The sequence below is a fragment of the Sycon ciliatum genome, chromosome 3 (assembly GCF_964019385.1).
Source record: "Sycon ciliatum chromosome 3, ocSycCili1.1, whole genome shotgun sequence".
Lineage (NCBI taxonomy): Eukaryota > Metazoa > Porifera > Calcarea > Leucosolenida > Sycettidae > Sycon > Sycon ciliatum.
In genome coordinates this window covers 16,690,175-16,712,998 of record NC_088645.1, presented here as the reverse complement: position 1 = coordinate 16,712,998, position 22,824 = coordinate 16,690,175, and the positions used below count along the sequence as shown (strand labels likewise).

The window sequence follows — 22,824 nt, the reverse complement described above, 5'->3', positions numbered from 1 at the left end:
ACTCCATACGTACCTCCTTTACTAGGCGGGGCAGTGGCTGGACCTGAGACTGAGTGCATCAGCTCAACCGTGCTAATATCTCTCTGCAAGACAGCACGACGGCCTGCGGCAGTGTTACCAACAGCATTTTGTGTTTGACGCTGTTCTGCGCCATCGCGCCGGACAGCCACTTTCGGCGAGGAAGCCGCTAAAACTCCGGGAGAGTAGCGGCTTGCGCCCCCGCCTCGGACGCGACGCGACATCCTTCTCGATAATTCAAATACCGGCCAAACACACTAGCGCCCGGACAGCTTCATTGCCACAAAGGCCTTGAAAGGTATTCTACAATCTGAAATTATCCAAGAGAAAGTTTCTTTTTGATAGCAATTATTATAAAAATGTTAGGGGGCGTAAATAATAATTATTTGCATCTGCGTGCGATTAGTACAAGGTGTGTCCATCACCATGATCACCGAAGACATCTCGAACTCGAACCGAGCGTGCGGAATCTACGCCCGGCCGTGCCCAGATGGATGGGGATGATGGTGACTAGCGCAGACAGACTGCACCCAGCGCGGCAGTGGCCAGTGCACTGCACAGTCATGTACTGTAGTCTGTAGAGTGTAGTAGTGAGTAGTACTCTAGCTCTGTCGACTCCAAAAATTAAAATGTGTGAGACAAACGAAACCCTACATATATGTATGGAATCGAGCATGAGTACGAGGACGAAAGTGCGGAATCGGAGCCCGACGCGCGCTAGCGCGGAGGGCTCCGATTCTAGCACTTGAGTCCGAGTACGAATGCTTTGATACCATTTCTGACATGCATTGCACGAACTACTTCGTACTACTAGTACTACTACATGTAGTACTTCACACATACCTAGTACCTACTCAAGGCACGCACACTAGACCAGACAAGGAACACAACTACAATGTAGTCGCCAGTTTAGTACTTCAGACATGTTACATAATGACTAATGTACACAGTCACAACACAGAGATAAAACAAGGGCGGTCTAGTCAGCTAAAAACCAGGTCAGTTCAGCTTCTCTTCTTCGCAGTGACTACAGCCTACAGCCTACAGGTGCAGGTGAACATTGAAGTTTGCACCAAACTGAGCTCCGGAAAAGTTGATGGTCTTCGTAGCTTTCTGCATCAGAGACCGTTGGTGAGTTGGGGATTGCACTGTTGGGTCACAAGTTGCGATGTACTCATCAATGTCGGGATCGTGGAACTCAGTCTGCTGCTGTGATCGCTGAACGCTCGTTGTTGGCGCTGTAAGAGCACGGGTATGTCCTGTTATTCTTCACAACCACCACTTATTCACTTTCAACATCAAACTAACAAAGCACTTGTAGCAAGTCCCTGCACATCTGCATTCTTCAACCATAATGCACTATGCACTTAGTCTTTCATACCGGCGCTCCACTCCCGCCTAAAAAAAAAAAAGCGGCCTCTGATGGCTGAATCGGAGACCTGCAAGCGCTCACAGGTCTTCAGTGGCTGATTCAAAGCACGGCAAGTCGCGCTAGGATTCGCTGTTGCCATGTCGATTGTCATGTGACATGTCAGAAAATACTGATCACTTCAGCTGCAGCGTTCAAGGCGATATCGCTACCGGTACTTCATCAGCGCTTACCTAGGCCAGGGCTAGGCTAGTCCTCTCCATTTCATTGGTCTACACAGTAAACCATGGTAAACAGGGTCTAGCGATAGGCCCTACACTACAGCCTAGGATCTCCAGCACTAGTCTTGATGATTGACGGCTGCCACGGCCATACCGTGCAAGGCACGGTGCACATGGTGCAAGGCACGGACATCGGTGATCATGCATGGTGATGGTGTTTTCGCTCTTTTACCACCTGCGCCTGGACAATGCACAGACTCAGTCGGTACGGGGTCCATCCCATGCCATGGGTATGGGTGATGTTTTGATAAACTAAATAATTACATGTACTTACAAGTTACATTCATTGTACTCAGTCATGTGTATACAGTCAGTAGATATACATGTACATGGCGGACGACAAAAGACAGTAAGTGTGCGCGATGCAAGAATGTGAAAGATACATTATCATGCATGATTATCGATTGTACGTGTACATATAAATACCGGGAAAAATTATCCGGGAATAATTATTTTTTTAAATAAAATGGGGTTTGTCTTACTTCGAAGTAATAATTATTAAATTATTTGAATGTACAACCGACAAGGAGAAATGCGCTGAAAGAGTGGGTATGCAACAGCTCAGCAGATAACACGCAGGAAATGTGTGTACGAAGGTGTATACCACGATCATTGTGTGTACAATCCTGTACAGACACAGCAAGATTTAGCAGTTTCACTGTGAGGGTGATAGCGCCTTCAATGGCCATCCGAAGGAGGTATTGATCTCCGGGCGCCGTTCTCGAATCTCGATGGACTCCCTAATTTTTATTCTGTTCATCCGTGTTTCCACGACCAGTACTTGGGCCTCAATGAAAATTACATCTGTGCTCTTGATGGCTCCGTTGGCTGCTCTTCATTTTTTGTGGTTCGCCAATGCATTCGCCGACCGCGGTTGGCTGCTTCTTTGAGTACGCCAGTTGATCTTTTCATAGTCTACAGGGCTACCACGCATTGCTTACCACGCATTGTTTCTACCTCAGTCGCATATCACGTAGTTCCCGGGCCTAACAATTACATTGCTCAACTGAATAGTTGCTTTGTCGACTGAACTGTGCTCATTCCTACTACCTAACTACGAAATTGGAAGAAGAAAGGAGTTAAAACAATTCAGATTAGAATGCAGTTGATTGTTCCAACTAGGAACACACGCTTCTTGCCGAACTTGACACTTGACTGACTCACGACTGCCATCCGGTGTTTGTCGCGCTGGAAACAAAGCGTCTCTGTAAGTTTTTATTCCTGCTGATGGTTTGGCCTGGAGAGCAGTATATAAGTGGTGCTTTAAAGTTTTCAGGCACAATCTTCCTCAGCCTACTCAAGCTCAACTGATGAGGGGTGAATTCCCCGAAACACCGTGTATTGAGCAGGGAGTGGTGCTTTCTTGCAGGTTTGCCGAGTGGAAGGTGCGACGTGCTCCTCGTGAGCTTCGGATGGCAGTCGTGAGTCAGTCAAGTGTCAAGTTCGGCAAGAAGCGTGTGTTCCTAGTTGGAACAATCAACTTCATGACTATTACCGCCGAAGTCGCAACTGCTAAGTTCAGATTAGAATGGCTACTTTTATTTATGACTATCAGGGCGACATCCAGGAGCGATCAAGGAATACACGACTGACGTTAGGAGAAGTCTAAAACTCCCCTTGCATAATGAGCGTCAGAACCGGGTTCAACACCCATATGGTTCAGATGGTCCCCACGGACTGGGGCTCTACCAACCGTGGATGGTTGTAGTAAGGTCATTGTTTCCGAACACGGTGTCCTCTACCTTGTTTCATGCTGTCAAACCAACAACATGTACATGTACATGTAGTACCTGTGGAAAAAAGCATGCATGTACATGTACATGTACGTACAATGATTGCCAGTCAGTGCGCGCGGTGTGGGCGGTGGCTGAGAAGCCGCGGTGGCTTGGTCCGGCATGTGTGTGCCTCAACGGTGGATGCCGCAGTGCCACCTGGAACTACCGGAACGTCGGCACCGGCGGAGGGATGTTGTGCCGCGCATTGTGACAGGTGTGGTCGCTGCTTTCGCGGTGCCAATGTCCGGGGACGGGGCAGGCGTCGCTGTTCAAGGGTGGCGCATAGACTAACAGCAGAGGAGCGCTCAGTCTTCCAGCACGTGTGCATACCGTAAAGTCGCGGATAAAAGCCGGGCTTATAAGCACATAAGCCGCTTTCTGCATCAGGCTTCAATGCAAACCAGGCTTGTATGCAAACTATGCTGCACCACTGATATTTTTGCCAGGCTTGTATGCACATCGGCCGATCCGGGCTTGCATAGAAGCCCGGCTTCTACGCGCGACACGCGTAGATTTACCACTGATTACCGGTATGGCGGCAGTTTTACTATGCACTGTACATAGCGCATGCACTCTTGACCTACCCGATCCGCGCTTGCATAGAAGCCAGGCTTCTACGCGCGACAGGCTTATATGCATTGACCCGTTTGATTTTCAGGCTTCTATCCGCGATGTGCTTGTATGCAAACCCGGCTTTTATCCGCGACTTTACGGTATGCGGCAAGCGGATGCGACTACCCGTGCACCTGGAGCGTCATCGAGCGTCGTGGCCTCTCTCTCTCTCTCTCTCTCTCTCTCTCTCTCTCTCTCTCTCTCTCTCTCTCTCTCTCTCTCTCTCTCTCTCTCTCTCTCTTCTCAAGTTTCCCAGTGATGGGATCACGTGACCCTTTTGCGGCAGTGACTCTACAGGACAGGAAAATGATTGTAATGACATCTTGTTGGGACTTTTTTTTTTAATCAGTAAAAATTGATACAGGTATTTACCTCATGAGGCTGATTACTGAACACAACTACATGTACAATGTACATGTATGTGTACATATTGTTGTTGTTTTAGAAGTTTATTTTAACGTCGCACCACACCTTATATACATGTACATGCGGACGACAGAGGGAATGAGAGAGAGAGGGTGGTGGACAGAAATATGGAGAGTGGAAGGGTAGAAATTAAATACGTGAGTCAACCTCAGGGCTACACTCAAGCAAAAACCGAATGGGAATATACTACATGTATCTACAAAATAACATCATACCATTGCGAAACACGTTTCCTATTCTTCAGTCCGCTATACCACAGAAACACACTAGCCGAAAAGCATGTAAACAGAGCTGTGATGCGCTTTTAGTAGGACACAGAACTGAAGGTGGCTGGGCTCGGAACGGAGATCAGGCGGGAGCTGGTTCTCAGGACTGCGCCGATGAACTGCAGTAGCGGATCCAGGGGGGGGGGGGGTTCCATGGAACCATTAACCCCCTAAATTTTGCAAAGTGTGCGGCTGAGAAAATATCGAAAAATATCATGTGTGCACAAAAAGGACGTCCGTCGACGTCCGATCACAGTCAGTGCAGTCACTGAGTCAGTTATGACTACATCGTCAGACGTCAGTGCACTCGCGTGCGGTGGATCGATACTGTACGTATAGTAGTCTGTACTGGCAGTGTCTGCTCTAGTCTAGCCTAGGATTGTAGGACAGCCGGGTACACGTGTACCTGGCGCAACCATTTCAACCGGGTGGGAGCCGGGTACACATGTACCTGGCGCTGTCTCACCAGCCGAGTCACATGCTTTACCTGATCGGTTGGTTTATTTTAATTCGGACAATAAACGGGAACTAGGCCCAATGATATAAAGGCGAATGGATAAGCCGCATTTAGAAAAGAGAGGACAGGATCTACCAAGTACCAACCAGATCAGCGTCCTTGGACAGGAGTGCAGTGGGAAACACCACAGTGCCCAACATGTCTTTGGATATGAGCGTACTGCGAAACATCGCACCCGGGTCAGCGTCTTCGGACACGAGTGCACTGGGAAACACCGCACTTGGGTCAGCGGACAGGAGGGCAATGGGAAACAGCACAGTGCCCAACATGTCTTTGGATCCGAGTGCACTGCGAAACATCGCACCCGGGTCAGCGTCTTTGGACAGGAGTGCACTGGTAAACACTAACAACGACGCCGGCTGGTCATCCCTATTAACAAATTGTGAGAACCCAATTTCAAGGCCTACAGAATTGGACGCGAACATGAACATCCCTAAACAGTCAACAGGCAGTTCAGCGCCTCTTCAATCCTGCAATGGCCAGTATGGGGACTTTCAGACACCGCCAGTGCCAGCATCACCGCTAGGATCATCACATCTTTCCCTGTCGAGTACTGATCAGGTTTCCCCGGTTTCTCAATTTGGTCTGTTTGGCTCTTCCGACTGGGCTAATGTAATGCAGGTAAGCTCAGTACCTGATTATTGACGACGTGTGCTCTACTTAAAAAGTGCACCACTATAGACTTCATAACTACCTACGTTGCTTTGTGTGTGTGTATGTGTGTGTGTGTGTGTATGTGTGTGTGTGTGTGTGTGTGTGTGTGTGTGTGTGTGTGTGTGTGTGTGTGTGTGTGTGTGTGTGTGTGTGTGTGTGTGTGTGCGGCAGGGATGTTGCATGGCCTCTGTCCTATTCAACATCTTCATGTGGGCAGTGATGCATTGTTGGCGCCATTGTTGGCGCCAGCACGTGCAGCCTATCCCTGGTGTAGGCACAAAGGTCTTCTTCGAGCCAGATGGGAAGCTACTCCACCACCGTAGCCGCCGTGATAGATCCCTGGAGCTGACAGAGTGTCAGTTTGCTGATGATTCCGCTCTTGTGGCCGCGACACGCCAGGCCGCAGTTTCAGCCTTGGAGGTATTTGTGGATGTCTGCAGCGATTTTGGCCTCACCGTCAGTGCCACCAAAACCAAGTTCATGGTCTCTGGCCCCAACATCTCTAACGACGATCTAGAGCCGCTCGCGATTCGAACTATGGAGATTGCCCATGTGTCGTCTTTTCGTTACCTTGGATCCAACATACACAGCAACGGACGATGTCATGATGATGTCACATCCCGGATTGCACAAGCTGCCAAAGCGTTTGGCGCTCTGAAGAAATCGATATTCCACGATGTAACACTGACAATATCCATCAAACGGTCAGTGTACAATGCTTGTGTGCTGTCGACTCTGCTCTATGGGTCCGAATGCTGGGTACCGCTACAGGCTGATGTTCATGCGTTGTCTGTCTTTCATCTCCGTTGTGTCCGCACCATTCTGGGCATCAGTCGTCAAGATGTATGGAATGACAGGATAACTAATGTTGAAGTTCTGGAGCGCTGGGGAGATACCTTGGACATGGAGTGTCGTCTCAGCAGACGTCGCCTTGAGTGGCTTGGTCATGTGGCAAGGATGGAGGATGAGCGCATCCCGAAGGCTCTACTGTTCGGTTCGTTTCCAAACAAGAGACCTGCCCATGGTCCGCGGAAAAGGTGGCGAGACTGTGTTCGGAGTGACGTCAAACCACTTGACGACTGGTATGAAGTGGCCACCTCTTCTCGCTCCAAATGGCGCCAGGCTTACCGTTGTCTGCCAGACAAGCAGAACAGACCTCGACCATCACCGGTTGTGTGCCAAACTTGTCACCGCTCCTTCAGTCGTGTAAGTGACAGGAAGCGACACAAGTGTACAGCTACGCGTGCCCTACCCGTAAGCCAACAGCCAGGAAGCTGTCACTGCGATCAGTGCGACAGATGGTTCCGGAGCAAGGGTGGATCTGCCCGACACAAGTGCTCGCCAGCAACATCACCAGCAGAGGCATCTTCTGACACACTTGAGTCACCGGTTACAAACAATATGTCCTGCGAACGCTGCAGCTACCACTGCGCCCGCTGCAACCGCTGTGTGCTATCGCGCCAAGGCATGAAACGTCACAAGTGCAGCCGTGGCTCGGCCAGAGCAACCAACACAGACCGTAGCTCCTTCTGCATCGTTTGCAATTGCGGTCGGCGTTTCAGTAGACCACAGGACCTATCCCGTCATCGCCCCTACTGTTCCGAACCTGCTCAACCCCCCATGGGGTCCGCATAGCCAGAATATGGCAGCGCGTCCAAGGTCCAAGGTCCAAGGTGTGTGTGTGTGCGTGTGTGTGTGTGTGTGCGTGTGTGCGTGTGTGTTGACATGCCAGCACAGTCAATTGTTTTCATAGCGTCACTATTCACTACATGAGTACTACATGTACATGTGCCGTATTTCCCCGATTATAGGTCGCACTCAATTGTGAGTCCCCCCCCCCCATTTCCAGGTTCATGTCCTTTTCTTTGATTTTCCGCGCCGAATTTCTGACGCTGCATCCATGTCCCATGCGCGTCAACAGTACTTCACACTTTCCCGCGTTACCATCTCGGCTATGCCAATTTTTGTATATGGAAACCTTAAATAATAGCAGTTTGGTCTACATTTTAATCATTCAACATCTACCTTCACTGATGAGCTAGCTACGTATTAGCGAAACAGCTGTCTGAAGGAGTTTATCAATATCGTCTAAGGAAGTGTCCTCGCAATGGTGATGGTTGTGTGCAGGAGGGTCTAGTCGGCTAAAGAGCGCAGTGTAACGGTGGAGGTGACTCAACATGTCGTTATCGTTTTGATTATATTCACTTCAGTAGTAAGTCATGCTTGATTATTCGTGGCACCCCTTTGTTGGCCCTGATGTGAAGTGTAAAAAGGTGCGACTTATATTCGGGGAAATAGGGTATATGCATTTTTGGGAAGGCGACATTGGCAATAGAAACGGATGGTAATGATGTGCAGTTCTTCTCACAATGATAATGGTACAAAGTGCTCGCTAATTTGTACTTCTTCCTATGCTTATGTATATATCTATGCAGGAGACCGCCCTACGCCAAGAAGAACAAAAGGTGAAGAAAAACCAAGAGAGAATAGAGAGACGCCGCAACCGAAATAAGTTGGCAGCCGCGCTTTGCAGAGAGAAGGCGAAGATGAAGGCTGCAGAGGACTCGCAGAAAATCCAGGAACAGGCAGAGACAATAGAGAAACTTAGGAAGATAGTAGCCAGCCAGAAGATCGTCATTGACCACTATCCGACTTGTGCAGCATGTGGTAACATTCCTTCATAATGTGCTGTCATTCTTTCACAGTCATTGGACTGGGCAGCATCAACGGATAATGCATGTACTCTTAAACAAGAACTTATTATTATTATTTATTTATTTTTTTAATTATCATTTCCCTCAAACCATACATCCTGTACACACACCTTGTACACACTCTCTCTAACGGTCTCTAGGCTACACTGCAATTGATATACATAAGATCAAATTTTCGGGCAAGGCCCATCATCAGGAATAAACACCTTTCTCAAGGTTTGGAGACTCCACTGTAGCCAATACTTGAATCCATACATCCTGTACACACACCTTGTACACACTCTCTCTAACGGTCTCTAGGCTACACTGCAATTGATATACATAAGATCAAATTTTCGGGCAAGGCCCATCATCAGGAATAAACACCTTTCTCAAGGTTTGGAGACTCCACTGAAACCAAACCAGTAATATTATTATTATTTATATTATTCTTGAATTGTTTGCAGGCAACCTGCCTACACTCAAGAGAGCACTGCATTTCACACAAATCCATTGGTATCGTTACAACGTTTCGGTCTCTATGACCATCATCAGGAATGAAGTGGACATGGAAAGAACAGCAGTATAAAAGAAGGAGGCAAGCAAGCAAGCAAAGCGCGGTACATAGCTTTGGGCCGCCCCCGTTTACGGGGCCTGGACGGGTCTACATACCTGCGGCATGGTGGTTTGCGGAGGGCAAACGTGCAAATCATAGAACTTAGACGGCGGTTCCTGTAAATCAGCTGGGCATTTATCTTGTACTTCCGGAGTAATTTATGAATTTTGTTGTGGATATACTCGGTGTGAAACGGTAGGTTGAGGGTGACACGGTATTCATTCTGCACTCTGACACGTCGGGGGCGCATAGCTCGTTCACGTGCCGAAACTATAACTGACTCTGGGAAGTTGTTGAATTTTAGGATGTTGGTTACTTTTCCTTCACTTCTTTTTAGGGTGTCGGCATCGGAGGATAGGCGGACGGCACGCAGGAACTCAGAGGAAGCAATTGCTTTCTTTTGCTGGTTGGGAACTGACGAGTTGTAGTCTGATACCAGTCCGCTGTGACATGGCTTGCGGTATAGTTCATAGGATATAGATCCATCTGGTGAGACATGGACGGTCGTGTCCATGAAATTGATTGAGCCAGTCAACTCCGTGGATTGGTGAGTGAATTTAATATAGGATCGGCATTATTGAAGTGATCTAGGAAACTCTGCAGAAGTTCCGGACCGAGGTTCCACACAATGAAAACATCATCGATGTAGCGCTTGTACAGAACTGGGCTGGCAGGTGCACTACGCAAGAGCGAACTCTCTAGGTCATGCATGTACAGGATGGCAAAGGGGGGCGCTAGGTTATTGCCCATAGCCACACCATCCTTCTGGTGGTACACCTGCGCTCCAAACCGGAAGTAGTTGGAGCTCAGCACATGTGCGAGGAGCTCCTTGACCTGCCCAATTCGGAAACCGAACAGATCGATGCTGCCCTCGTGTTGTCGGAGGACTCTCATGACTGCTGCAATGCCATCGTTAATCGGGATGCTAGGGTAAAGGGCCACCACATCCATAGTCATGTCCACTTCATTCCTGATGATGGTCATAAAGACCGAAACGTTGTAACGATACCAATGGATTTGTGTGAAATGCAGTGCTCTCTTGAGTGTAGGCAGGTTGCCTGCAAACAATTCAAGTATAATGAAGCTGCGTGAAGCGTCCTTCAAAATTTTGAATTTATATTATTATTATTTGAAACAAAAGTGATGGAGAGTTACTCTCAAAAAAAGTTTTACTTCCCTCAAACCAGTTAATATTATTATTATTACCATTTGGAACAAAAGTGATGGAGAGTTACTCTCAACTCGTAACTATAATTATTTCCTTTTCCTTTCTACATTATTATTATTGTCACTAGTTATTACGTACGAAAGAAAGTGCGGATGCAGATTTTGAAGCTCTGCATGAATGTTTGTGACAGGCCTGTCTACACTGGTCTAAGGCAAGGAAGCCTGAGTCGGAAGTGACCTGGTGATAGCCGTGTTCAGTAGATTAGCATTAGTGGCAGGGGAAGTGTAGGCGAACCGTGTGGTTCCGGTCACGTGGTCAATTTCCAATACTCTGACTACTTTTGTAATTATGTCGTTTGAGGGCCTGGGGCGTATTCTCGGCGCCCTGGCTAGCAGCCCACAAAGAGATCCGGATGCCTCATCGAAGTGAAGGCACGCTAGCAGTGCGGAGTCATCGCCAGGAGCTCCTGTGACTGCCGAGCCAATGCCATCCTTTGACCTTGGAGAGCTCTCCGACCATTCAGCTGAGGATGCCCTCAGTGGGTCGGAGAGTGCGAAATCAGCTTTCAAACCTGTCACCACCCGAGGCTCCCCTTCCCTTTTGGACCATCATGGTGGTGGTAATATCGTAAGTGCCGATTATCTCGTGAATGAATTTCAGACATGCATGAGTGCAATGATGGAGGAGAAGCTTGGTGTGGTTCTAAGTGGCGTTGATGATATTCGCCAAGAACTGAGAGCGGTTCGTAGTTCTTTGGATGCTCGACTAACCGCCCTGGAGAAAAAGATGAACTGTACCGAAAAGTCGCACTTGAATGTACTAGATTAGTAGATACGGTAGGAGATTTGAAAGACAGCGTACGGGATCTAGAAGGGAACATGGGTTTCCTGTCTGCCAAGTATGATGAAGCAGAGATACAAAGAAAAACCGAAAGCAGCAGTCAGGGTGTGCAAAGGGCTGCAGTACGCTCACTGACGGATCGCATGGACAATGTGGTCAAAAGCACTGATCAAGCTTTGGCCACATTAACTGACGTTCTTGACCAAAGAGCGGCTGCTTTGGTAGTTGAAGCTGCACACATGAAGAAGATCTGCCAAGACCTGGATATACGAGTACAGGTCGTCGAAACCCCAAACCCGACCCCCAGTGAGACCGTTACCGTGCGTACTTTGGCGAGTACTGTAGCCGGCACGTCTCCTTCCACTCATGGTCCTGGAGTACGTGTCAAAGAAGCAGACCCAGCTGTTGTGATTGAGGAGCATTTCGAGCGCTTCCAAAGGCAAAACAAGGCCGTACTGTACGGCCTGAAGGAGGCATCATTGTGTGTTAGTGCCCGCTGCTTTTGGACTGCGCAAGGCCGCGGTCATCACCGGTGCTCGAGGACTGGTCTCCGCCCGACTACCCAGCAGTGTAGTTCGTTCCCTCGTGTATGCGTGTGTTCTCGCCGGTTCTATTTGTCTGTTTGCGCCACCATCTCCGGCGTCATCAGGCTGTGTGCTCCATCTTCCTCTCTGATGCCCCTCTGGGGCCCACGTGACCCCTGTGGCAGTAGCTCTACTGGACAGGACAGGTGTGTGTGTTTGTGCGTGTGTTTGGGGGGGGGGGTGCATGTGTGTGGCAGCTAGTTCGGTTGGTGGGTACGCTTCTGCCAGATGGTGTTGGGTCTGTTGCCAACAGGCTTGGCTGCTTGAAGGTGTAATGTTGTACCTGCCACCTTTGTTGGTTTCATGGTTCATATACTTTCTATTTGAAGTATACATACCTGTTAACCATGGAAAACCTCTGGCTGGATTAACTCTTGTGTAATCAATGGTCCTAGTGAAGCTTATATCAGATCCACTCTGATTTAGCCACCCACACTAATACTAAGTATTACTTTCACTGGGGGGGGGGGGGGGGGGGGGAGAGCAGGGGCAACTGCAGTTGGATCACGGGACGGATACCCTGATGCCGTCAATCCTCAATTTTTCTGCACCTTGTCCTCACCCTCTTACTGAGGTGTGATGAACCCATAAGTGGGATCATTTCCAAGTCCACCCATAGTTTGGGGATTTCAGGGGGTGCCGGACGTTGGGCCATACAATAGCGAGTCATCTTTCCAAGATTCCTTTTTGAGTCTTCTTCCCCTCTCCCTGGAGGACCCGCGTGACTAGTTTTGGCAGTGAGCAAGTATAAGTGTGTGTGTGTGTGTGTGTGTGTGTGTATGTGTGTGTGTGTGTGTGTGTGTGTGTGTGTGTGTGTGTGTGTGTGTGTGTGGTGTGTTTTCTCTTGAGAGAGGAGGAAGCAGTTTTTGGGGCTCCGAACTCTTCTTTCTTCGTAGTGAGTTTAGGGCCACGGGCTGGCTCCTGGCTTCTGCCAGGGCCAGCCCTGGTGAGTAGAAAACACTTAGTGACGCGGTGTTAGACAAGGCAGTCTTCATCTTGCTGCCGCGGAGGAGGAAAAATTCAGCGTTGACGACATGGCCACTTCGGATGTGACCACTCGCGCTGACCCTCTTTCGCCTGGGTGTAGAGGTCTTGCAAACCCTCGCCCAGAGTCTTTTCACTCGCGTGCACCAGCGGCTCGAAAGGTTGTTCTGTCTCTGGGAACGTGGAACGTCAGGACTCTTGTCGACACTGACGGAAATTTGAATACGGCGTCCAAAGCAAAAAAATCAAGGAAAGTTTGTTCGAATATTCGCGAGGAGAGATGCGCCGTCACGTCAGTCGTCGGGTCCTGGTGCCGCTTCCCGGAGACAGCGCTAACCCAAGAGCTGCCCCGTATGGGGCCACTTAGCCAGTCATGGCAGTGGAGAAGAAGGAAGGAAGGTGGTGGGGACGTGTGTGTGTATGTGTGTGTGTGTGTTTGTGTGTGTGCGTGTGTGTGTGTGTGGGTGTGGGTGTATGTGTGTGTGTGTGTGTGTGTGTGTGTGTGTGGTGGGGACGTGTGTGTGTGTGTGTGTGTTTGTGTGTGTGTTTGTGGTGTGTGTGTATGTGGTGGGGACGTGTGTGTGTGTGTGTGTGTGTGTGTGTGTGTGTGTGTGTGTGTGTATATTTGTCCGTCAGTGTGGGTGCGTGCGTGCGTGAGAGTGTTTACAGTTTCCTAACGCAGGTTGATCTGTATCACTACATTGTAGTATTGAGTGATTACACCAGGGTGTGTCGTGAAAGCCTTCAGCTCTCCCTGTACTGGTTGACACTGATTTCCACACACCCTTACCAACACCGTACCTTGCACTTGTACACAAACCCAGTACCAGCTCACTAGAACACAGCTTTTTAGACCACACTTCACTCACTCCAACTCAGCTCTGTGATTCACACTTCGCTCACTCCAACTCAGCTCTGTGGTTCACACTTCGCTCACTCCAACTCAGCTCTGTGGTTCACACTTCGTTCACTACAACAGAGCTCGGTGGTTCACACTTCGCTCACTCCAACTCAGCTTTGTCGATCACACTTCGCTCACTCGAACACAGCTCAGTCTCTCACCGTGATTCGCTCACATAATCATTACGTGATACATCATGACACGACACGACACGACTCAATCAGATGATGTGCTCTGAGTCTGAAGGCAAAGTCAAAATTGTTGAAGTCATCTTTCCAGTTTACATGGTTTGTGTGTTTGAGTCCGTCTCTCTTGTTGTGTGGAGGTGACCTTCTATGTGACATGGTCTGCAATGTCCGCTACATGCAGCTACAAGTGGTGTTACGTTAGTTGTGGATTCCAGCAGTTACCTAACAACACGGCGACTGGCTATACTCAATTATCTCCTAGTGTTTCAAACAGTCGAGAGTAGAACACCATCTGGCCCTGAGATGGTAAGCGGCAATGTTTGTACCGCCGAGGCAGGCTCAGGTGTGTGGCCTAACCGGAACGCAACTGTCGGCACAACATTGGTGGACATTTCGTCACAAGTTCCGTACAGTCAACATTCTTCTGGGGATGGCACAGGGAATGGATATTCCGTCCGTACAGTCCACATTCCGCTGCCTATGCGACCGAGAGTGGACATTTCGTTTCAAGCCCCGTAAAGTCGACATTCTGTTTGGCATTCGACTGGGGTTGAACAGCGCTTTATCAGCTAGGTGAACTGGTGATACAACTTTCGGTAAGTACCCGCACTCGCTATGATGGAGAAGTGTGGTCTGTGCAAAACGTGTGTCTGTGTGCGTGCACGCTTATGTGTGTGTGTGTGTGTGTGTGTGTGTGTGTGTGTGTGTGTGTGTGTGTGTGTACATGGGGTGTGTGTGTGTGCGCTTATGTGTGTGTGTGTGTGTGTGTACATGGTGTGTGTGTGTGTGTACATGGTGTGTGTGTGTGTACATGGTGTGTGTGTGTGTACATGGTGTGTGTGTGTGTACATGGTGTGTGTGTGTGTGTGTGTGTACATGGTGTGTGTGTGTGTCTGTGTGTGTATGTGTGCGTGTGTATGTGTGCGTGTGTATGTGTGCGTGTGTGTGTGCGTGTGCGTGTGTGTGTGTGTGTTTGTGTCTGTGTTTGTGTGACGTTACGTCTGGCAAGAGTTCGGCTGTGTGATGTGTGCACCGTAGTGGTGTTATGCTGTAAAGTTAATAATCAACTCTGGCTGGGGGAGTGGACGTGAAGGAAAGGAAGCATGGGTGTGTGTGTGTGTGTGTGTGTGTGTGTGTGTGTGCGGGTGTGTGTGTGTGTGTGTGTGTCGCATTAAAGCGCAGCGTTTATGCTCATTAACAGCTAGCATCATTGCAGCTCACCGCCGCGGGTACGTGCTGCCCCATGTCCTCGAATGAACATGGTGCCGCACAACTGCCCCTGCTGCCCCATGCCCTTGCATGAAGTACTGAAGTAGATTCCTTCCGCTGACCGTGACTTCTATTTGTACTAAATCTATTGAAAATATAAACTAAAATGGTACTACCGGGTCTCCACGGGAGCTTTTTATATGCTTTAAGGTGCAAGTTTCCAGTGAATTTGACTGTAGGGAAGAATGCCTGGTCTGCAGCTAAGCACGTCCATATGTTATAATCTCTGTTTAAACGCCCGGTATCCTAAGCGTGTCAGTTTCTAGTACTCAAAACATGTCAAACTCCTACTTCGAAGTACATTTGCATTTTGGTATGTCCAGTTTGCACATCAGTTTAGAGGGGTATATTACACCAGTCATATTCGTATATCATACAGTTGAGTCATCGTGTATACCGTATACCATACAGTTGAGTCATCGTGTATACCGTATACCATACAGTTGAGTCATCGTGTATACCGTATACCATACAGTTGAGTCATCGTGTATACCGTGCATTGATATGCTGTGTTTGGTGAAATGCTAGCCTATCCGTACGTTGGCACCCGTCAATACTCTGCTAGCAATCGGTATTTAGAGCTCTATCTTCACACACTACACTCTGTTGTTGTCAGAGGGGATCCAGTATTACCCAGAAGTCGTTATTTATTGACTTGTGATATCATTATGTTCAAGTTTTCGTGTACTTTCGTCTGTCCTTTCAACACCAGCCTTGTTTGTGTGTGTGTGTGTGTGTGTGTGTGTGTGTGTTTGTTTTTCGGTGTATGTGTGAGTGCGTGTTTGTCTGTGTATGTGTGTGTGTATATGTGTGTGTGTATGTATGTGTGTGTGTGTGTGTGTGTGTGTATGTGTGTGTCTACCCATTAAGTCAACAGCCAGGAAGTTGTTACTGCGACCAGTGCGACAGATGATTCCGGAGTAAGAGTGGATTTACCCGACACAAGTGCCCGCCAGCAACATCACCAGCAGAGGCATCTTCCCACACACTTGAGTCACCGGTTACGAACAATTTGTCCTGCGAACGCTGCAGCTTCCACTGCACCCGCTGCAACCGCTGTGTCTTATTGCACCAAGGCATGAACCGTCACAAGTGCAGCCGTGGCTCGGCCAGAGCAACGAACACAGACCGTAGCTCCTTCTGCATCGTTTGCAATTGCGGTCGGCGTTTCAGTAGACCACAGGACCTATCCCGTCATAGCCCCTACAGTTCCGAGCCTGCTCAACCCCCCATGGAGTCCGCATAGACAGAATATGGTAGCGCGTCCAAGGTCCAAGGTGTGTGTGTGTGTGTGTGTGTGTGTGTTTGTCCGTATGTGTGTATGTTTGTCGGTGTGTGTGTGAGTGTGTGTTTGTCCGTGTTTGTGTGTGTGTGTGTGTGTGTTTGTGTGTGTGTGTGTGGGTGTGTGTGTGTGTGTGTGTTGGTGTGTGTTGGTGTGTGTATGTGTTTGCGGACTTTGATTTTATTTGCTACCTCCTTCAGATCGTCCGACATCCTACGAACCCGGAGAGAGGAGATGCGCTCATCTAACTTCCGGCCACGATTCACCTTCAGGATGGAACGCACACATTGCTGCAGATGAAAGGACTCCAGCCGCCGGACATCACGCTGCGTGACGGTCCAACTTTCCGGAGGCATGGGTTCGAACCCCACCGCTGCCACCAGTGTTAGCTCCTTGCTAAATATGTAGTCTCCTCACACTCGTAGAACACAGGGTGTTCTAGTTTCAGAAGTATTGAATATGGAAAAAGTAGAAAACAGACAGATTTAGAGAAAGGGGACGAGAGAGACAGGGACTAGAGAACCACTGGAGCATGCTGCACTCTTTTGTACTTGATGTGATCTCGTTGCTATGGTGAAGGAGTGGGAAATACGAATAATGAGTATTATTCTGTTTTAGTACAAACACACATGTTACACATGGCTGTATTAAAGAAGTGCGCTGTCTTTACGGGTTGCAACAGCAAGTGTATGGTGTGCATAGGATGTAACTACCTCGGCCATTTTATGCCGATGTGCTCCGCGTGGTGTAGACCAGGTGTGCATTACAGGTCGATTCAAATGGCTTTGCCAGTTGTGTAGCGGATTCGGCAGTCGTCTGCCACTTGCCGTGATCTGTCTCATTTAGATCGTGTATCTATTGTGAAGAGAAAATCTGTGGGTGCACGTACATCATGTTCATTTGCAGATTTATGTGTTTCTCTTGCAACAGGTGTATATGGTACATGGTGTGTGTGTGTGTGTGTGTGTATGTGTGTGCGTGTATGTGCGTGTGTGTGTGTGTGTGTGTGTGTGTGTGTGTGTGTGTGTGATGTTGTGTCCTGCTCAAGGCAGACCAACTCTTCGAAAGATGAGAATGAATCATCAGTAAAACGCAATGGCTTTTAAAGGGAAGCTGGCTGCAAAGGCGGCTTGAAAGGTGACATGTGAATGTGTTATGTGCAAGGCGCCAGAGGTACAGCAGTGCAGGGCCTAGGGTGCGAACAGTAGCACTAGCAGCCTGAGTGCCAAGACCCATGCAGGGAAAGGTGCTACAATATCACCACATGCCCCCTCGGCTTAAGTGCGACTTGGGAGCACTAACACAAAGAAAATCCTGAAACTGAAATTCTAAAATCACAGCGTAGCGCACAAGCAACAAGGAAAAAGCAAGAGAAGCATGCCCAGTCAATCTATGCACGTGGCCGGAGGAACCGTCTGTTCCGCCAGAAGCTGGACCCCGTCACTGTCTGCACTGTGTAGCTCCGTCCTCTTCTCGTGCATTTTGTGACCGTTCCTTCCATATCCCAGCGTTTTGAAGACTGGTTCTGGATCCATACCTTATCGCCTACGTGCAGAGGGGGCAGAGGTTTGCCAAGCTGGGATGAGACCTGCTGGGGAGCACTACGGCTGTGGGCAGCGTACTGCTGCAGATTTGCAGGAAGTGTGGGAACCTTGGTCCTCGTTGGCCTTCCAAACAGCAGCTGGGCCGGGCTTGCTCCTCCTGCACCAAGCGTGTTACGCCACTCCAGCAACCCTTCTCTGAAGGCACTGCTGTTATAGGCGTCACCTTTGCCAATTTTCATTAATAAGTGCTTCATGGCCTTGACCGCCGCCTCAGCCGCGCCATTTGACTGAGGATTGTACGGGCTGCTGGGGTCGTGGCAAATGTTCCACTCTGAGCAGAACGAAGCGAACGCTGAAGATCTGAATTGCGGCCCACCATCCGTCGTGAGGCGCGTAGGAACGCCAACGTCCGACATCCACTGAACCAGATGTTTGGTGACGTCAGACGTGGTAGCCGACCTCCCACAACGCCCAACAAATGGCCAGCCGGAAAACTTGTCGGTGAGAACCAGGTACTCAAAGCCGCCTAGGGAGAAGAGGTCCGCCGCTGCATCTTCGAACGGTCTGGACGGACGACTGTCAGAGAGGAGCGGCTCAGAAGGTTGGGAGGGGAGCAGCGTGATGCAGGATCTGCAAGTCTGGACGACGTTCTTAACGTCATTGGAGATCTGGGGCCAGTACACTGCTTGCCTGGCCCTACGGAGTGTGCGGGTCTGTCCCTGATGAGAAGCGTGAAGTTGCTCCAGCGTGGTCTGGCGTAACCTTCTGGGAACGACAATACGGTGGCCCAACAACACTATGCCGTCCTCGACCGACAGGTCATGCCGAACCTGCCAGTAAGGGTGCAGATCGAGGTCCAGAGCAGCCTTGTCCACCGGAAAGCCGTTCGGCGTTCAGCAGCTTGAGGTATTCCGGGTCCGTCGAGCCCTCCGCCCGCACCTTCGTAATGCCAAGGTCGGGGAGGACTGTATGGCCTGCTTCCTCGTCCTCTTGCGACAGCTGACGGAGAACGCAGTAGCAGTGCTCGATTTCTTCCTCACCAGCTTCATCGTCAGGGTCTGGTGCACTTACTGGGTGTCTCGACAGGCAATCTGCGACCTTGTGATCGGCACCCGGTCTCCACTGAGCCACGAACCGAAAAGGCGTCAGCTTCTCCCGTAGTCGCACGATTCGTGGAGACGTCAACTCATCCAGCGTCTTAGCATTCAGGATAGGAATGAGCGGCTTGTGATCGACTAGCAGCTCGAAATCAGCACCGGCCAGGAACAGTCTAGCCTTGTGGACTGCCCAGACTACCGCCAACAGTTCAATCTCCGTTGCAGAGTACCTGGCCTCGGTCTCAGTGACGTGCCGTGAAGCACATTGCACTAGACGCCACCGCCCGTTCACTTGCTGCTGCCACAGTGCCATGCCGAGACCGTTTGACTGCGAGGCGTCTGTCTCGAGACGAAGCGGCTGTGCAGGGTCGAAGGTAGCCAACACTCGAGGGCTTACCAGCTCCTCTAGTATAGCTGTAAATGCCTGCTGCTGCGGATCCTCCCAGATAAACTCATTCTTTGGAGAGAGCAGAGAGCGGATCGGGGATAGAAGCTCCGCTAGTCGCGGCGTGAACGCGTCGAACTGCTGCACGAGTCCACAGAAGGATCGGATGTCAGTGCGGTTGGTAGGGATTGGAAAGTTGTGTAGATCCTCCACCAAGCTTCGATCAGGACTGTAGCCGTCCGGCGTCACCACGAATCCGCAGTACGATGCTCTGGGTGCCGCAAAGACGAATTTGCGGCGGTTCAGTGTGATTTGGTTCTCCGAGCAAAGCTTGAGCACATTGCGAACCCTCTGGGTGTGCGCCTCAAGCTCAGTGTCGTACACGATGACATCCTCTACCACTTTCTGAAGATTCGAAAACCCGGCGAACACTTCGTCTCCTCTCCGGTTGTGTTCGTCACCTGCCGACACCAAGCCCATGACGTTCCGCTTGAAACGGTAGGCACCCCATGGCGTCATGAACGTTGTGAGCCTGGTGCTATCGTCGTCGAGGGGTACCTGCCAGTAGCCATGGCGAGAATCTAGGGTGGTGAAGTACTGCATCCCCATTGGGATCGACGCGACGACTTCCTGAGGTACTCGGGTTGGGTATGCCGGCCTCTTGACCCATTTATTTAGACCCGTCAGGTCCACCGTGATGCGCGGCTCACTGGAATTCTTCTTAGGGACCACCACCAGTGGGTGGCACCAAGTGTATGCTTCACCGATAGGCACCTTCTCAATGACGCCCTTGCCCACCATGTCGGACAGCTGGTTCTGCACAGCGTCCCGCCACCTGAATGGGATGGAGCGAGCGCGATACAGGCGGCATGGCGACGCGCCATTGATGAGCTCGATGCGCATCGGCTCACCGCTCATGGGCTTGAGCGGGGTATCACAGAACACTTCTGGAAACTCTTCCAGCAAGGTACGTCGGATTTCCTCAGCCGCCGTCGACGCAGTACCTACTGACGTGTCTGCGACTTCGGATGCTTGCTTCCGAGGGATGGAGATGTTTGCCACGCTTTGTACCCTTAGACGGGAGTGAGGCCATCCATCCTCGAGAAGCCGCAACTTCATGCACGTGTCCTTGCTGAGCAGAGGTGTCTTCAGCTGCCGGAATACGTGCAGGGTCGACACGGCGGTAGTGTCGCTCAAAGACAACTGAGCCTCGAGCTTGCCCATGGAATCCAAAGCTGTACCGTTAGCTGCCTTGACATCAGCTGTGTCCGGCACTAGATTCATCCTGAGGCTTGGGTCGATGCCATCCAGGTCGGTAAGACTGATGGCGTCCACATCCGCGCCCGTGTCCGGCAGCCACCCGATAGCGCATGACGATCCTCCCTGGATCGCGACGCCAACCGTCACCAGCTTGTTCCTAGAAGGGCCAGCTTGGTTGACAAACAGCGAGTCGACAGACGTCGTTCCTGGTGAGGGCGAGGTCCGCTGTCGACAAACCCTAGCAAAGTGACCCACCTTGAGGCACAAGCGGCATGTCTGGTTATAGGCCTTGCATTGGCCCTTGGGGTGAGTCTCCCCAAAAAACCTGCACGTGCCTACGTCCGACTTCAGCGTCTTTGCCTGCGCCTGCTGACGCTTGTAAGTGGACTTCGTTGCCGCCGCCAACGCCAGGTCGGGCAGCTGCTCACCGAGGCCAGATTCCGTATTGGTAGAGGATTCGTATGCAGAGCATATCTGCATGACCCGATCGAGCGATAACTCACTGGCATACTCTTCTTCGAGCACCCGTCGTTGCATCGCTCGATCCCTTAGGCCACAGACGAGCCTGTCGCGGAGCCGGGTTTCCCGAAGTTGGGCCTCATGGCCGCACAGTGACCCACATCTGCCGCACTGCAGACTATCTGGGTAGCTGCACGCATCATGCAGTTGAGAGAGACCCGAGAAGTACTGGCTGATACTCTCACCTTGTCTCTGGCTCCTGCCATGGAAGGCCTTGCGGTCCAGCAACGGGTTTCTTCGCTTTCTCAGGAAAGCTTCCAGCTTCTGGATGGCAACCCGCTCATCATCGCCGTCGGCTATGGGAACTACGCCCGCCTGCCACAGCCGCACCCAACCATCATTGAGAGCTGTACGGAGAACTGCTTGCTGTGTAACTGTACCTGCGTCTCTGCATAGCCCAGTCAACGACACGTAGTCAGACCACTTGATAGACCTAGCTGGTTTCCTCGGTCTATCGAGTCTGGACTGGGCAGGTGGGGTATTTCCGCTCTCCGGGCCCACGGCCCTACCTCTGGCCGTCTTGAGGTGGATGGTGGCGGGCCGCTGCCGGCAGGCTGGCTTGACTGCGCCATTGTGAGCCTAAGCAGAATCTGCTGCTGCTGGCTGAGGGATTGGACGATAGACTGCAGCAGGCTTCCTTCTTCTTGAGTTCCTCGCTGCATCCGCTCTGTCAACCCGTCGTTGATTGCTGCTGCTTCCTCAGCCTTGGCCTTGACAGAGGTTCGTGTCTTTCGCTGCGCCATGTTGTGTCCTGCTCAAGGCAGACCAACTCTTCGAAAGATGAGAATGAATCATCAGTAAAACGCAATGGCTTTTAAAGGGAAGCTGGCTGCAAAGGCGGCTTGAAAGGTGACATGTGAATGTGTTATGTGCAAGGCCCCAGAGGTACAGCAGTGCAGGGCCTAGGGTGCGAACAGTAGCACTAGGAGCCTGAGTGCCAAGACCCATGCAGGGAAAGGTGCTACAATATCACCACTTGCCGTGGACGCCGAAGGCACCGGACCTGCGCTCTCTCAACACCTTTCATCACCAGTGTGTTCGCATCATCGTTGGCGTATCCAGGCGGGACCAGTGGGACAACCGCGTCACCTCGGTTACCATGGCCCGAACCCTCGGCATTGACTGTGACGTCGCGGACATCATCCGGGAATATCGACTGCGTTGGCTTGGCCATGTTGGCCGGATGAACGACGACCGCATGCCGAAGCGAGTTTTGTTTGGGGAGCTCCCTGCAACACGCCCTCGCCATGGTCCACGCAAGCGGTGGCGTGACGTCATCGTGGATGATCTCCGCTCCATCAGCCCCCCTGTGCCTTCTGACTGCTGGTTTGATGCTGCCCAGGATCGCTCTGTCTGGAGGCGGATCGCTCATCGTCGTCCTCCCGCCCGTGCTCCTCCTGATCCTGACTCTGGCTTCCGCTGCGCATGTGGAAAGGTCTGCCGTCGTCCCGGGGACCTCAAGCGCCACGCTCCGTACTGCAAAGCTAGCGGATAGTCCCTTTGCTATCATTGCCATCGGCAATGGGCACGTTCAAGGTTCAAGGTGTGTGTGTGTGTGCGCGCGCGCATGTGAAAG

The 22,824-nt window shown here is 50.8% G+C and overlaps 2 protein-coding genes across 2 annotated transcripts in view; both read left to right on the top strand.

The window, feature by feature from the left end:
• Positions 1 to 22,824, top strand: part of LOC135811578 (uncharacterized) — a 156,464-nt gene that overhangs the window by 10,117 nt on the left and 123,523 nt on the right. The window lies entirely within an intron of this gene.
• LOC135811580 (uncharacterized) lies at positions 5,364 to 9,053 on the top strand. The gene is made up of 2 exons (XM_065324811.1): positions 5,364 to 5,885; positions 8,354 to 9,053. Exons 1-2 carry the CDS (start codon positions 5,403 to 5,405, stop codon positions 8,600 to 8,602), a joined length of 732 nt encoding a protein of 243 aa, XP_065180883.1. The 5' UTR covers positions 5,364 to 5,402; the 3' UTR covers positions 8,603 to 9,053.